Genomic DNA, 12,363 nt, shown 5'->3' on the forward strand with positions numbered 1-12,363 from the left:
AGTGCAATAACCAATTCTCAACCGAGATCAGTACGATGTATCCGCTATTCTATGGACACTGTAGCAACACTGTAGAGGGACAGCCTTTCTCTCCATGACCCACCGTACATGATCTCCGGGCAAGGCTGGACACCGCTCTTCGGCTGAGAGTGCGCGTGGTAACTATTACCCGGCGCAGTACGAAGCCATTGGACAACTTGAAGTTGCTGGTCTGGTCAGAGGTGGTCAGTAGGCTACCTGTGTCCGCTATTATGTTCAGCCGGCCGAACTGTTAACCCTTCTCCACCTGCTGGATACCGTTTGCCCTAGTTGTTGAGTGGTTAAGGTACCATGCGACTGCGAAGCGAACAAGATCCAACTGCTTTGGCGAAGTCGTATCGAAGGGACTCAGATACCGGACCAGCAGCCATTGGTCAATGGGACAAGGTAGTTTTTTTACTGTACGCATGCAGAATTTTGTCCTATCGAACACCGGTGCCAAATACCTATGTATCCACACCTACGTATCCAATGGGCTCCTATTTTGCTACTGTGTCCCCCCCTCAAGAACAACGCTCTGCTCGTTGATTGCGTCGAGAAAGAGAGAAATGCACATGCATGTCAAACGGCCCATATCCCACACCACTCCCTTTCTTTTGACCTAGTGGGAAGCAGCCTCAGTATGTTGGCTTACACCTGAGACCTGATAGACCGTGGTAATCTGGGCCATCGTGTGGCCATGTCAGATTTCCATAACTCTTGATATGATAGCCCTGGTGGTCGCGTTCCCTACCTCATTGACTTCAACTGCCGAGTGCTTATGGAAATCCCCTTCTTTCGCGGATCAATCCATTATCTATTCCAGCCGAATGGTTCCCTTTCCCTGCCATGATACCCACACGGCAGCAATAATGATCTTCAGCACTCCAGTGATCCAAAGAGGGTGTGCGATATCACCACTCTGTGTGAGGAAGCCGCTGATCGCAGCCCCGATGACCAGAGCGAAGGCAGACACAAATCTTCGATTACGCTTGAGGTTACCTCCACGAGCTACTGGAAGAGTAAACAGACTCGCGTCCATGAACAAATCACAGTAAGTCGATGTCAAGACAACAGTTGGAAGCTCATTCTATGAATCATACATGGTCAGCCATATATCAAAAATGCATAAGGGGGTATGTGAAACGCACATAGCCTAAAAAGCGTGACATGACAATTTGTCCTGCGGACTGGAAACTCAGAAGGCTGAGTGGTAGCAAGACTATGAAGTCATGAGGCAGTCTGTCACCCGCGTCCTTCGGCACGAAGCCAGTGATGACCATTGCGACCGCCGCAAAGCATAGGAATGCCTGAAATATGCAAGAAGAGACCATGGTACCACGTTTGAGTGGTCCAAGTACACGAGAGGCTCGAGAGAAGAAGAAGCAGCCGAAGCAGAAGGATGCAATTGCAGTGCTGGATTTGACCCATCGGTATGGTTGGCTGTGTGGCTGTCCTGACACACCGAGGCCAACGTAGACAGTATTGCCTGGTGCGAAACGTCAGCGCACTCGGAATGTACGTACTCGATTGGGAATCAATAGTCACTGCGGTCCAACACAGCTTCTCAAGAACACGGCGGGTATGGAGGCGAAAACATACCTGTCTGCATACTCACGAAGCAACTCCATGTGTTAAAGACTGCTGAGTCGACCATGCCAGAGATAAAACTGAGAATTATCAGGATCACGTCGGCCCAGTCTTCATGAACATCTTGGGCCATGAATTTCTGTGTACGTGAAAGCCGAGACTGCTTTTTCATTACTCCATTGGCATAGCCTAGTTGCATTTGTCAGAACCAGGGAGGTATTGTGTCAATGAATGAGCATTCGAATCATTCTTTCTTGAATGATCCGTTACATGGCTCATGGATAAGGGATCAACTCACCATTTAGTGACACTTGTGCTTCTGAGTCGGACTCTGAAGAAGAGGAGGGAGAAATATTCGCGATCACAGTTCTTGGGTTCGGCTTTTTGGCTGACATGGCTATTTTCGACCTCTCAGGTACTTGTTCGATATTCTAGGTGGAAGTGGTGTAATAGATATACTTGAGAGAGTTGTGATAACACCAGGATGTTTTGATGTACGAAGTATACACAAGGAGATCGAACTAAGTACCGTATTCACAGACAGCACTTGAGGGATGGCTGTAGTCGATCAAGGACGATTCGATAGGAATATACAGCTTCACTCCAAGTACTCCGAGAGGTTTGATAATGCAAATGTTTGTCTTGGTGTTTCTTGGTATGTGTTTGCTATCCATCTGACCTCTGGAGGACCCCAGAAGGAAAGGAACCCCAGATCTTTGCCAAGATAACACCCCAGATTGATGGACGCCCAACTGGTAGCTCCAGGAGCCAGATCATCCATCCAGAACGTCAGAAATCTACGGCACAATGATTTCGCTGACAGGGCCCACAGGTATCCGTAACGTCGAGTTGGAGAACTCGCTCTTGTGTCAGTTGGAAGTAAGCCGAGGGTTTCAAGGCTGTGAGCACGGCCAAGAACCCCGCGAAAGTAACCCACTGGAACTCCATAACTCGAAAGCTTGAGATCCTTTTTATGGGGTTAAAGTTGAGACCAGACTAGATAGAGGACGGGGTATTGGTCTGCAGTGCGCGGCGAGTGGATGAACGTTTAGCCTGGAGGAAACTGAGCGGCTGGGCCTTCCTGGATTCATCGTCTGACCTGCTCCACAATTATCGCCCAATACCATACAGTCCTCATACCAGAGATACGCGTGTTGTGGGTGCTTCTAATCAAGGCGTCTCTTGATATCGTTGCTCACCATCTGTAGTGCCGGGTGGTGAGACACCGTTATGCCCAGCCGAGGATTGCTTGTGGAATGACACCTGAGCATCAGTACTCGTACACAATACACAGCACACACAAAGATCGAACAGGGTGGATTCAGCCCAAACATGGAGTTACAAGACCATGCTAAGAACATAATCTATGTCCCATATGTAGACCAAGGCGGTTGAAATATATATGCTTCCGAACCTACATCAACTAGGGTCTCCGCGTATTCATACACATAGTTCTTGATGCCCATTTAACTCCCACTTCACTACTGACAACATCTCGTCCAGCCTTTATCATAAAGCATCAGCTGCATGACCCGCAAGCTCATATCCAGCCCTAACCAGCTCGACAGTATTCATAAGTCAACGACAGTCAACTGCCCAGAGACTACTAGAAGCTCCGTCGCAACAATGGCCCACCGAATGGCTTCCGTGCTCGATGAGCGTAGGGATCCAAATTTCAATACCTGGACCGAGATCATACCCCAGCGCGTCAAAGAGGCTCATGGGTTCGTCCTGGAGTTGAAAACATAGATGTGCGATAGCTAACATGATGTGTCATAGCGTTGTGCCAAAACGTGGTGGTAAAGGCAGCAATATCCTCGGACCCGATAACCCGGAACGCGCTGAGCAGAGTTACTCATTGGTTCGACCACCATCCACAGATGGAGGAAAAATGCCAAACATGAAATGGTTCGTTTGTTCATGGGACTAGTTTGGAAGCAGTCGCTAACAAAGTTCAGGTCTTTCACAGACTCACATATGCGTCTCGAGGAAGGTGGCTGGGCGCGCGAGACCACAGTGCGTGAACTCGGCACATCCAAGGAGTTGGCTGGTGTCAACATGCGTCTCGAAGCCGGAGTTTATCGAGAGCTTCACTGGCACTCGGAAGCTGAGTGGGCATACATCCTCAAGGGAAGCTGCAGAATGACCGTCCTCGACGTCGAGGGAGGGAGTTTCATCGATGATCTAGAGGAGGGTGACCTCTGGTAAGTGAAAATATGCCCCAAAAATTGCAATAGAGTAGATCACTCATGTCATACAAATGCAGGTACTTCCCCACCGGGTACCCACACTCAATCATCGGCACAGGCGAGGAAGGAACCGAATTCCTGCTTGTCTTCGATGATGGAAATTTCAGTGAAGATTCCACCTTCCTCTTGACGGATTACCTTGCTCGAACACCGAAAGATATACTGGCAAAGAACTTCCGTGTTGATGCTCGCACATTCGACACTCTTTCACAACACGGTATTGCCCACTTATTCCAAAAGGTACAAAGCAAAAGCTGACTTCTCTGAACAGAAAAATACATTTTCCAGGGCTCAATTCCCGGCTCGCTCGAGTCTGATCGCGCGCAGGTTATTGCTTCCAAGCATCGCTTCACTCACCGTCTCCTCAAGCAAAAGCCAATTAAATTTGATGGTGGCGAGGTTCGCATTGTCGACTCGACGAATTTCCCCATCTCAAAGACTGTGGCAGCTGCGCATGTCCTCATCAATCCTGGAGCTTTGAGAGAGATGCACTGGCACCCTAACGCTGATGAATGGTCTTTCTTCATTCGTGGTAAGGCTCGCGTCACCATCTTCGCCTCAAATGGCTGTGCGCGCACTTTCAACTACCAGGCTGGCGACGTGATGGTGATCTTAAAAAATCATGCGCACTACGTGGAGAATGTTGGTGACGGCCCAGTAGAAATGTTGGAGATGTTCAGAGCACCAAGATTTGAAGACTTCAGCGTGGAGCAGTGGCTTGCTCAGACGCCCAAGACATTCGTGGCCGAGCACTTGAATCTGACTGGGTCGAGGAAGGATGAGTTCTTGAATGGGCTAAGCAAGAGTCCTGCTGCTGTCAAGCCCGGGCTAAAGAAAAGTAAAAGCTTGAGTGACATGTGAGAAAGTCGATGGCACTGTCAATACTGCTGAAGTCATGTACATAGTAAAATATTGGTAGCAAATTGAGATACTGCAAGGATGAACATCAGAATATTCTCACTTACCTCCCATGTGACGCTGTTGGTGCGCCCGCGAGCAACAATCACTCTTGGTACTTTGCATGCACGAACACTATCTCTCCTGGCTCAGTGAACACTACAATTCCCTTGCCCTGCAATCCAAGGTTGATTGGGAGGAGAGCCGTTTAAACATTGCCCCGAGCGGAAACGTGATATGACCTAAGGTGAAGGCCAACTAGACTTATCAACGCGGGCGATTCAACAGTCCTTCCTAGCCAGCCGAATAGTCATGAAAATACCAGAGAAGAACCTCATCGCTAGTTCTTGGCGTGGGAACATGTCAGCCGGACGGGTGCTCAGATAGCGGAAGTATGTTTTGCCTCTCTAGGCTCCATAGCTCATGCAGGAGAATTTGGGCAACATCCTTAACAACCTGGGAAAGGGTTTGCGAGTACGCGTGCCCTCCACACAATGCCTTGGCAGTCGATGGTGGGTGGACGGTGGCGATTTGAGCGACAGCATGTGGCATGAACCTGCAAATTTTGACGTGCTTCGAGTCTAGAACGGCCTTCCCACACACTAGTCCGAACATCTTGGGCATCCTGAGAAAGACAAGGCCAAGGTACCAATGCACATGGGTCCACAACGATCAGCCTTTTAGTCAACAACATCAGTGGGTGATAATGCCCACATTGGATGCGAGGCACAAAGCAAAATACAATAGAATACCATGAAATTTAAACCAAATACAACGCAAGTACTGACCCACATAACAGCCCGAAAGTAAGATCCTGAAAAAAGAGACGCAATGGACAGTCGTTGAGCCGAGTGCTTCATGAGTAATGATCCGAGGATGTATTGCCCAACACTGACGATTTATGGTCCTCAAGTCAACCTACATCACACTCTGAACATCGTGCTGCGTGAAGAAGCTGAGTCGAAACATGAAAGATCTTATTCATATCAAAAATATCCCATCTGCCAATAGAAAGAGATGTAATACTTGAATGATGACTACCACATGATCAGCAGATATCTTGTTTGGAGGATTTTGGGTTGTTCTCTGCAATCAAGTGTGTGCCCGCTGGAAGAAAACACTATGCAGTTTGTTGCACACTGATATCTCAAAGGTGCAAGTAGTTTTCATTCCTGAACTTGACTGGCGCCATCTCATTCCGACGGAGTCTGGAGTATCGCCCTGTTTCGATATTCAGATAAGCTCATGAGGGAGCCTAATCTGGGGGATCTGTAGCACTGATCCTAAGACCATGTGATTCGTATGCATCGTATGGTGCACTAGAGCTACTGGGTATTGAGTGAGCGTATTGAATATACTCGGCCAGAATGCTCCGAAGTGAACTCTACCTTGGATAGGTACGGAGGACATCAGGTGAGATCTGGGGAAAGATAGGGGTCGCCAAGACTGCCTCGGGAAACCTTCTAATATTGGTGCGCAAGGCCGGAGCCCCTGAAGCTTGGCTGGAACAGATCTAAGTAGGAACGACCAAGACTCTTTAACTAGTCTCGATGTTCATCTGTTCTTAACTTGGTCGTCTCCGGTAGAAATCTTCCGTAGCATACATGATAGCACTGAATGGCGTTGCGGTAGACAAAAATAGCTCCTCTGTCACACAGGGTGAGGGATCAGCTATGATAGTCGTATCTGAGTGTGTCAGACTCCTGAGCAAAGCTGAAAAGGGTCACACGAAGGGAGCCGAAGTCATTTGCTGCAAGCTGTCGTAGGTCAGGTCCTGCGTATCCTTCACACAGGGTCAGTCTATTATCGGCACCTCTGAATGATTGAGGTGAGTTGAGCCGAGATAGCAAGACCTCTACATGCTGAAAGAAGCCCATGGCTGTATTGAGTCCTAGGCATTAGGTGATACGAGTTCTGTGAACCCAACCTTTATCGATTGTGGTTTGGTGTCACTTCCAGGATTCACAAAGCCATACTAATAAGTATCCCTCTGCATCCTATCCAGGCAAAAGGCGGTCAATCAGCAAAGTCGGAAAAACCTCTCGCTTGAGCATTGGCTTCGAACGCTAGAGCGTAACCTAAGTCATCGGCTCCATTACCAACACAATGACTGAGCTGGCCATGCTGAGGGTCACAGTGTCAGTGCGGCTGATGACTGAGATTCTGGGTCTGTTCTCTGACGATGTTCGCTAACTCTCAAGTGTGTTTTCCACATGAGAGTGTGTCGATAGGGCTTGCTTTGCACGAACAACTCAACACGATGACATATCACCTGTCCACACGATATTCTCCATCCGCTACCTTCTGACAGCGATCATGGAAAGCTGATGAATTATTGGCATTGGCATTGTATTGTGAGGCTGAGAATCGAAGTCTCACAATTCGCTAATCAGTACGGTAAGTCCAGCTCCCATAAAATCGGGCATATTGTTCCATTACAAGCTCTATAAGTATCAGATACATCTTTCTACACTTACAGAACATGCTCAATTCCATTATAAGTCATTGATCTCTGGCATTCTCTCGCGTCCAACTTTTCTTCTCGGCGTGTAGCCCACAACTTTTTAACTTCCCTGCGATTCAAATATTCCTTTTTTGCGGTCAAAAAAATATAAAGATGGAAAAAGAAAAAGTACTAATAATTGGAGCTGGCCCTGGTGGACTTGCGCTTGCGCAGATTCTTCGCAGGCACAACGTCGCGTATGAGATCTTCGAACGAGATGATAGCCAGCGAGGCCGGAAGCAAGGATGGGCTGTGGCCTTGATTGAGTGAGTATTTGGATGGATATGCACTGCTCATATTTTTCTTCACTAATTCTGTAACAGTTCTCTCCATGACCTCCGCGAGCTTCTTCCTGCGGATCTTGGAGATATACGAGTGACCAGTGTGAACAATGGTATTCCAGATCTCGACGTCCTGACGCTGCTGGACGGTTCTACTGGGGAGCATGTTGCCAGCCTAGGTGGGGTTCCAATCAATCATCCTGGCTATGTCCTTCGTGTGGCGCGTGAACGTCTCCGCGACTACCTCTGGGCCAATATCACAGTCACCACAGGCAAGAAATTCTCTCACTACGAAGAGGACGAAGACAGTGTTGTGGCGTTCTTCGAGGACGGAACATCTGCACGAGGCTCGGTTCTTGTTGGCGCCGATGGAGCTCATTCATATGTCCGAAGTCAATTACTGGGCCCCAACCATCAACCCGTTGCCAGCAGCCTTGTACCAATCGTTGGCGAATGTGAATTACCTCGAAACCTATACGAACCAATACATGCACTCGGATCAGCTGCGATAATATCAAGTAGCCCCGGCGTGCGATACCTGATCGGCTTGAGAACGATCAAACCAGATCGATCATCTGCCAATTATTACTATGCACTATGCTTCTACAGCGAAACCCCTGAAGTGGACTCGGTCTGGGCACAGACGGCAAGCAAAGCGGAACTTTATGAGAAGGCGGTTGAAATCACCAAGGACATGCCACCAATCCTGAAAAATATCATCAAGTACACTGGAGTTGAAAACATCCTCACTCCACCGCTCAAGTTCCTTGAATTTACACCACCTGGACAGATCCCAAACGGCCGTGTGACACTACTGGGCGATTCTGCTCACAGTATGATTCCCTTTTGTATCGCAGGCGCAAATTCGGCGATTCAAGACGCGTGCGATCTGGGTCGCATCCTGGCGCAGCAGAAAATTAACCACAAGGAGGATTTCGAACAGGCAATTCGTGAATATGAGAAGTTGATGCTACCTCGAGGACGCAGAAATGTGCTTCAAAGTCGAGCGGTCGGGGAAAGTGGAAATTTGATGAGCATGGTAGAGGGCAAAGTGAATACCAAAGACTTGCTAATGAATCCCGGTGCAGCTGCGAGACTATGAGATTGATTAACGTAGTGGTAGAGTTTCCAATCATAATGCTTCAGCTAAGAAATGTAACTTAGAAAATGTTTTGCCATCTCTCCCAAGTGGTTAGAATTGCTGGCTCAAGATTGAAACATATAGGTACGATAAGCCCCGTTCCTTCTTGATAATCACGAACACACTCCCACAACCATCTAGGCCACAGGTTGGCGCTAGAGATGATGAAGTATTCATAAATCAGCACTCTTAATCGCTGGTGGCGGAGAAGAGCTACAGTTCTGAGCCCAGAGAATTTCTGACGCCCTTGTTCCTACGCTGACTCCGTCGTACCGGCGTTCCATCTTTCTGTTTCGTATCCTTGTCTTGCTGTTGGCGGTGTACTTGAGCCTCAATGCTCGCCACTGCGGCAGCTACCCTCCCTCTATCCACGGCTGGGGTCTGCGCACCCCCGAGACCGTCTCTCTGCTCGACCAGTCCTCCGACCGTTGACGGTGGCTGACGAGTATTATTGGTCTTTTTGGTGATATTCCTACTCTTCGAGCGATTGTGACCTTTCGTGGGTAAGCCTGTTACCGATCGCTTGTCAACTTTTGATCCTTGAACTCCAGATTTATGCCTCTCGTCTCGCTTAGCCACTTTCAATGAAGGTAAAGTGGAAGGTATTGGTGGAAGGGGTGGCCTTGGGGGTGAGATGGATCGACTTGTTCCGCTGGCGGACAAGTCGACGTGCGGCAAGGGTGGTACCGAACCTCGATTGTATGGACTGTCAAACATGGTTATGTCTCCTCGTCTGGATACTGGAGATGGTGTAAGTGATCGATCCTCGTACGCCGGGGTTGATTCACGTTGCCAGTTTGCGAATGGCACTTCGGGCTCAACACTCTGACGAATGGGATCGACCTCAAGCCTAGGCTCAAAAAGATTGGGTCTAACTTCAGATGCATACGGTGTTGATGGGCAACTGTTTGGGTGTGGGCGTGGGGTGTCAGGACGACTGGGTGGTATTTGTGTCGGATAACCATGGAATAGATGTGCTGTCAGGGCCGATGTTTTGTCCTCTACTACTCCTATAAGGTCTGATACCGAGATATACCTTCTCGGAGCATGAGAAGGTTCTGTGAACTTTGTCATTGGCTCAGGTCCTCGGATTGAGCCAGTTGATGGGTGGTGGCTTGATGGCCCGCATTGACAGCCTCCCCCACATGCACATGCACATAATCCATAGTTCGCAATCTGTGCAGCTTGAATATCTATCTCGGAAGATTTTGTCTGACTGATGCCTTTATCACATTTGCAAGTGTCTGGCGTACAGGTAAAAATGGCGCCTGTGGAACAAGAGCACGGGGACATTTCACTCGATCTCGCCTGAACGTTGCCAATATCTGACCCAGGCATTTTTGAAAGAGTAAATCCATGGCGTTGATGTGACTCTTTGAGCTGGGAACTTGCGCAAAAACCACGAATGGCTACATCTCGTTCTTGTCTTGATATATTCTGTAGGGATCGTGGTAGTTCTGCATCAAATCGCTGCACAGTTTTCCACGGAATAGGGGGCGAGCTTGATTCGATGATCCAATTCCCTGTGTCATCCAGAATCTTTCGTCCACCTGGGAAAACGTCTCGCCACTTTAATGGTGAGGGCGGTGGGTCAGGCCAAAGATTGCGGCTGCTGTGCGTATCTGCTGTTTGGCGATCAACAGGGTTTTCGTTGTGGGCGTGCTCGTCGCAGTCCTCACAGTGACAGAGCCCAGGAAGACAGGCACACCTGCTTCTGTCACCGCCACCGCCGCATCCAGGGGCTTGAATCACTTCTTGCCAGAATAAGTGCATCATTGCGTCGATTTCGGCGCTATGATCGCAGCCAGCAGAATGGCATTCCGTGGGACGACAAGTACACTCTAGATTTCCCTGACAACTTGCATCGCTGTGCTTTGCAATGGAGCATGTTGTGACGGGGATTTCAGGTTCGTAAAGATCAGCTTTCTGATTTCGACCACCATGGGCCTCGTCTAGGTTCTGGGTCAAGTCTGTTTGTTTGGTGAAGGGGTTTTGAGTGCCAAAGCAGGAATCGCCCCTGAGTTGAGAAACTAGTTCAGAATCTTGAACACCTACCTGCGTGACGAGGTTGCGCTCTTCTGATGGAAAACTTGCATAAACCTGTGACGCAGGTCGCTTGAAATCCTGCTCGAATTTGAGTCTTGCAAGCTCCTCGATCGCTAACGGATAGGTTCTTCTACCTGCAGACTTAATCCCGCCATATGTTGGATTTGCAAACAATGCTATGTCGGGCTCATAAGAATGGGTTTCGGATAACTCGGAAGCTTTCGAGTCCTCTATGAGTCCACTTCCACCGTCACTGTCTCCGAAAAGCGAATCAAGGTCAGACTCTACCCTGCAGGTAATGCCTAAGCTAACCACTCTAGGTAAACTCGATGCTTGTGGAAGTCCCGAGTCGGTGTCGCATTCTCGAGCATCTAGAACAGACGTCGATGAGTATACTCGTGTTAGGGCCGCCCTTGACTTCCCTTCGTGTGCGTTTACCGCGGCTACCACGGCTGTACGAGTACTCTCCGAAGTATATTGAGAAGTGGGCGATAATGGCATACCAACGGGCCAATTGCTGGAGATTGGCATTGGCTTCGAGCCAAATTGATCTGCAACTCCATCTTCTTTCGACTGTAACTCTGGTTCCATTTGGGAGGGACTGTACTGGGGACTATATGGGGGACTAGAGTTGAAATCTTCTTCAAGCCAACCGGTAGGCATTGGAGCACAGGGTTGTGGACGGCGACGATGAGGAAGTAAGTCTATCGTTGTGGCAAGTCGAGTTGCGCTGCTTCCACAAAATGAGAGAGAAGGGTATGTCGAGCGATCCAAGAGAGCCTGAGAAATGGGGAAACCCATGCCTGGTGTTGTTGTGTCCGTGCTATCCACTGGAATGCAGCTTCTCCCCCATGAGAAGGAATTTGGTCGTGTTCCGGGAGCATACCCACAAGCATCCACGCATTAAGTTCAGGAGTTTGACTGAAATGAATTTCGACTTTAGTAGTGCCTGTAGTTTGCTTCTCTTCTCTAACTCGCTGGGTTTGGGCGAGGCTTGTGTCAAGAGCAAAGTAACTCAGCTGATGCTTGTCTAGAACTGCGGTACATTGTCACCACAGGTGTGCATTTGCCATGTGGCTCTACTCTGAGGAGCAATCAAGTCCCATCTTGAACGAGCTCTACGCTATCTCTTTCCAGCGCTGGACTGTTTAAGTCTCCGAGTGGTTTTTGCTGCACGAAAAATGCTGCGACTAGACCGACTGCTGCTGTACTCGCGTACATAATCCACATATCTTATAGACTGGAAGCATATGCCTTTCTTACCTCCACTTGTTGATACATCGGTAGGTTGTACAGTGTCAATACATTCGTTGCTGCAGCCGCGCCGGAGAAGTTTTGAGCTAAGTCGGGTCCGAGAACTAGGTCTAGATGCCTCCTTTGCGTTGACATCTGATTCTGGAAAATGACCCCACCCATGACAACTGATACAGACGTTGAGAGGCTGCGCACGAATCCAAATAATGCTGTCGCAACCGCTATATCTGATGAGTCAACTAGAGATTGATATGCTATTAGTGGGGCTTGAAAAGTGGCGCCTACGCCAATCGCCGCGACGATCTCGATGGCAATTGTGTTAGCAAGAGGAGTCGAATTGCCGATACTGATGAACAGACCAAAACCAAGGGTTGTGAAAGCCAT

At 48.8% G+C, this 12,363-nt stretch overlaps 4 protein-coding genes across 4 annotated transcripts; 2 read left to right on the forward strand and 2 right to left on the reverse strand.

Annotated features, from left to right (window-relative positions):
* Positions 1-835: 835 nt before the first annotated feature.
* On the reverse strand, positions 836-2,003 carry LTR84_006188 (uncharacterized protein; the record flags this gene model as incomplete). Its single annotated transcript, XM_064849749.1, has 4 exons — positions 836-1,108; positions 1,170-1,507; positions 1,621-1,797; positions 1,907-2,003. 4 exons carry the CDS (start codon positions 2,001-2,003, stop codon positions 836-838), a joined length of 885 nt encoding a protein of 294 aa, XP_064703504.1.
* A 1,231-nt stretch (positions 2,004-3,234) lies between these two features.
* LTR84_006189 (uncharacterized protein) lies at positions 3,235-4,718 on the forward strand (the record flags this gene model as incomplete). Its single annotated transcript, XM_064849750.1, has 5 exons — positions 3,235-3,332; positions 3,388-3,516; positions 3,567-3,812; positions 3,875-4,074; positions 4,129-4,718. The coding sequence occupies 5 exons, from the start codon at positions 3,235-3,237 to the stop codon at positions 4,716-4,718; spliced, it is 1,263 nt and encodes a 420-aa protein (XP_064703505.1).
* Positions 4,719-7,371: 2,653 nt separating this feature from the next.
* On the forward strand, positions 7,372-8,640 carry LTR84_006190 (uncharacterized protein; the record flags this gene model as incomplete). Its single annotated transcript, XM_064849751.1, has 2 exons — positions 7,372-7,523; positions 7,581-8,640. 2 exons carry the CDS (start codon positions 7,372-7,374, stop codon positions 8,638-8,640), a joined length of 1,212 nt encoding a protein of 403 aa, XP_064703506.1.
* A 252-nt stretch (positions 8,641-8,892) lies between these two features.
* LTR84_006191 (uncharacterized protein) lies at positions 8,893-11,388 on the reverse strand (the record flags this gene model as incomplete). The annotated part of the gene is made up of 1 exon (XM_064849752.1): positions 8,893-11,388. The coding sequence occupies one exon, from the start codon at positions 11,386-11,388 to the stop codon at positions 8,893-8,895; it is 2,496 nt and encodes an 831-aa protein (XP_064703507.1).
* Between the last annotated feature and the right edge of the window lie 975 nt (positions 11,389-12,363).

Source organism: Exophiala bonariae, assembly GCF_035927105.1.
Source record: "Exophiala bonariae strain CCFEE 5792 chromosome Unknown scaffold_23, whole genome shotgun sequence".
Taxonomy (NCBI): domain Eukaryota; kingdom Fungi; phylum Ascomycota; class Eurotiomycetes; order Chaetothyriales; family Herpotrichiellaceae; genus Exophiala; species Exophiala bonariae.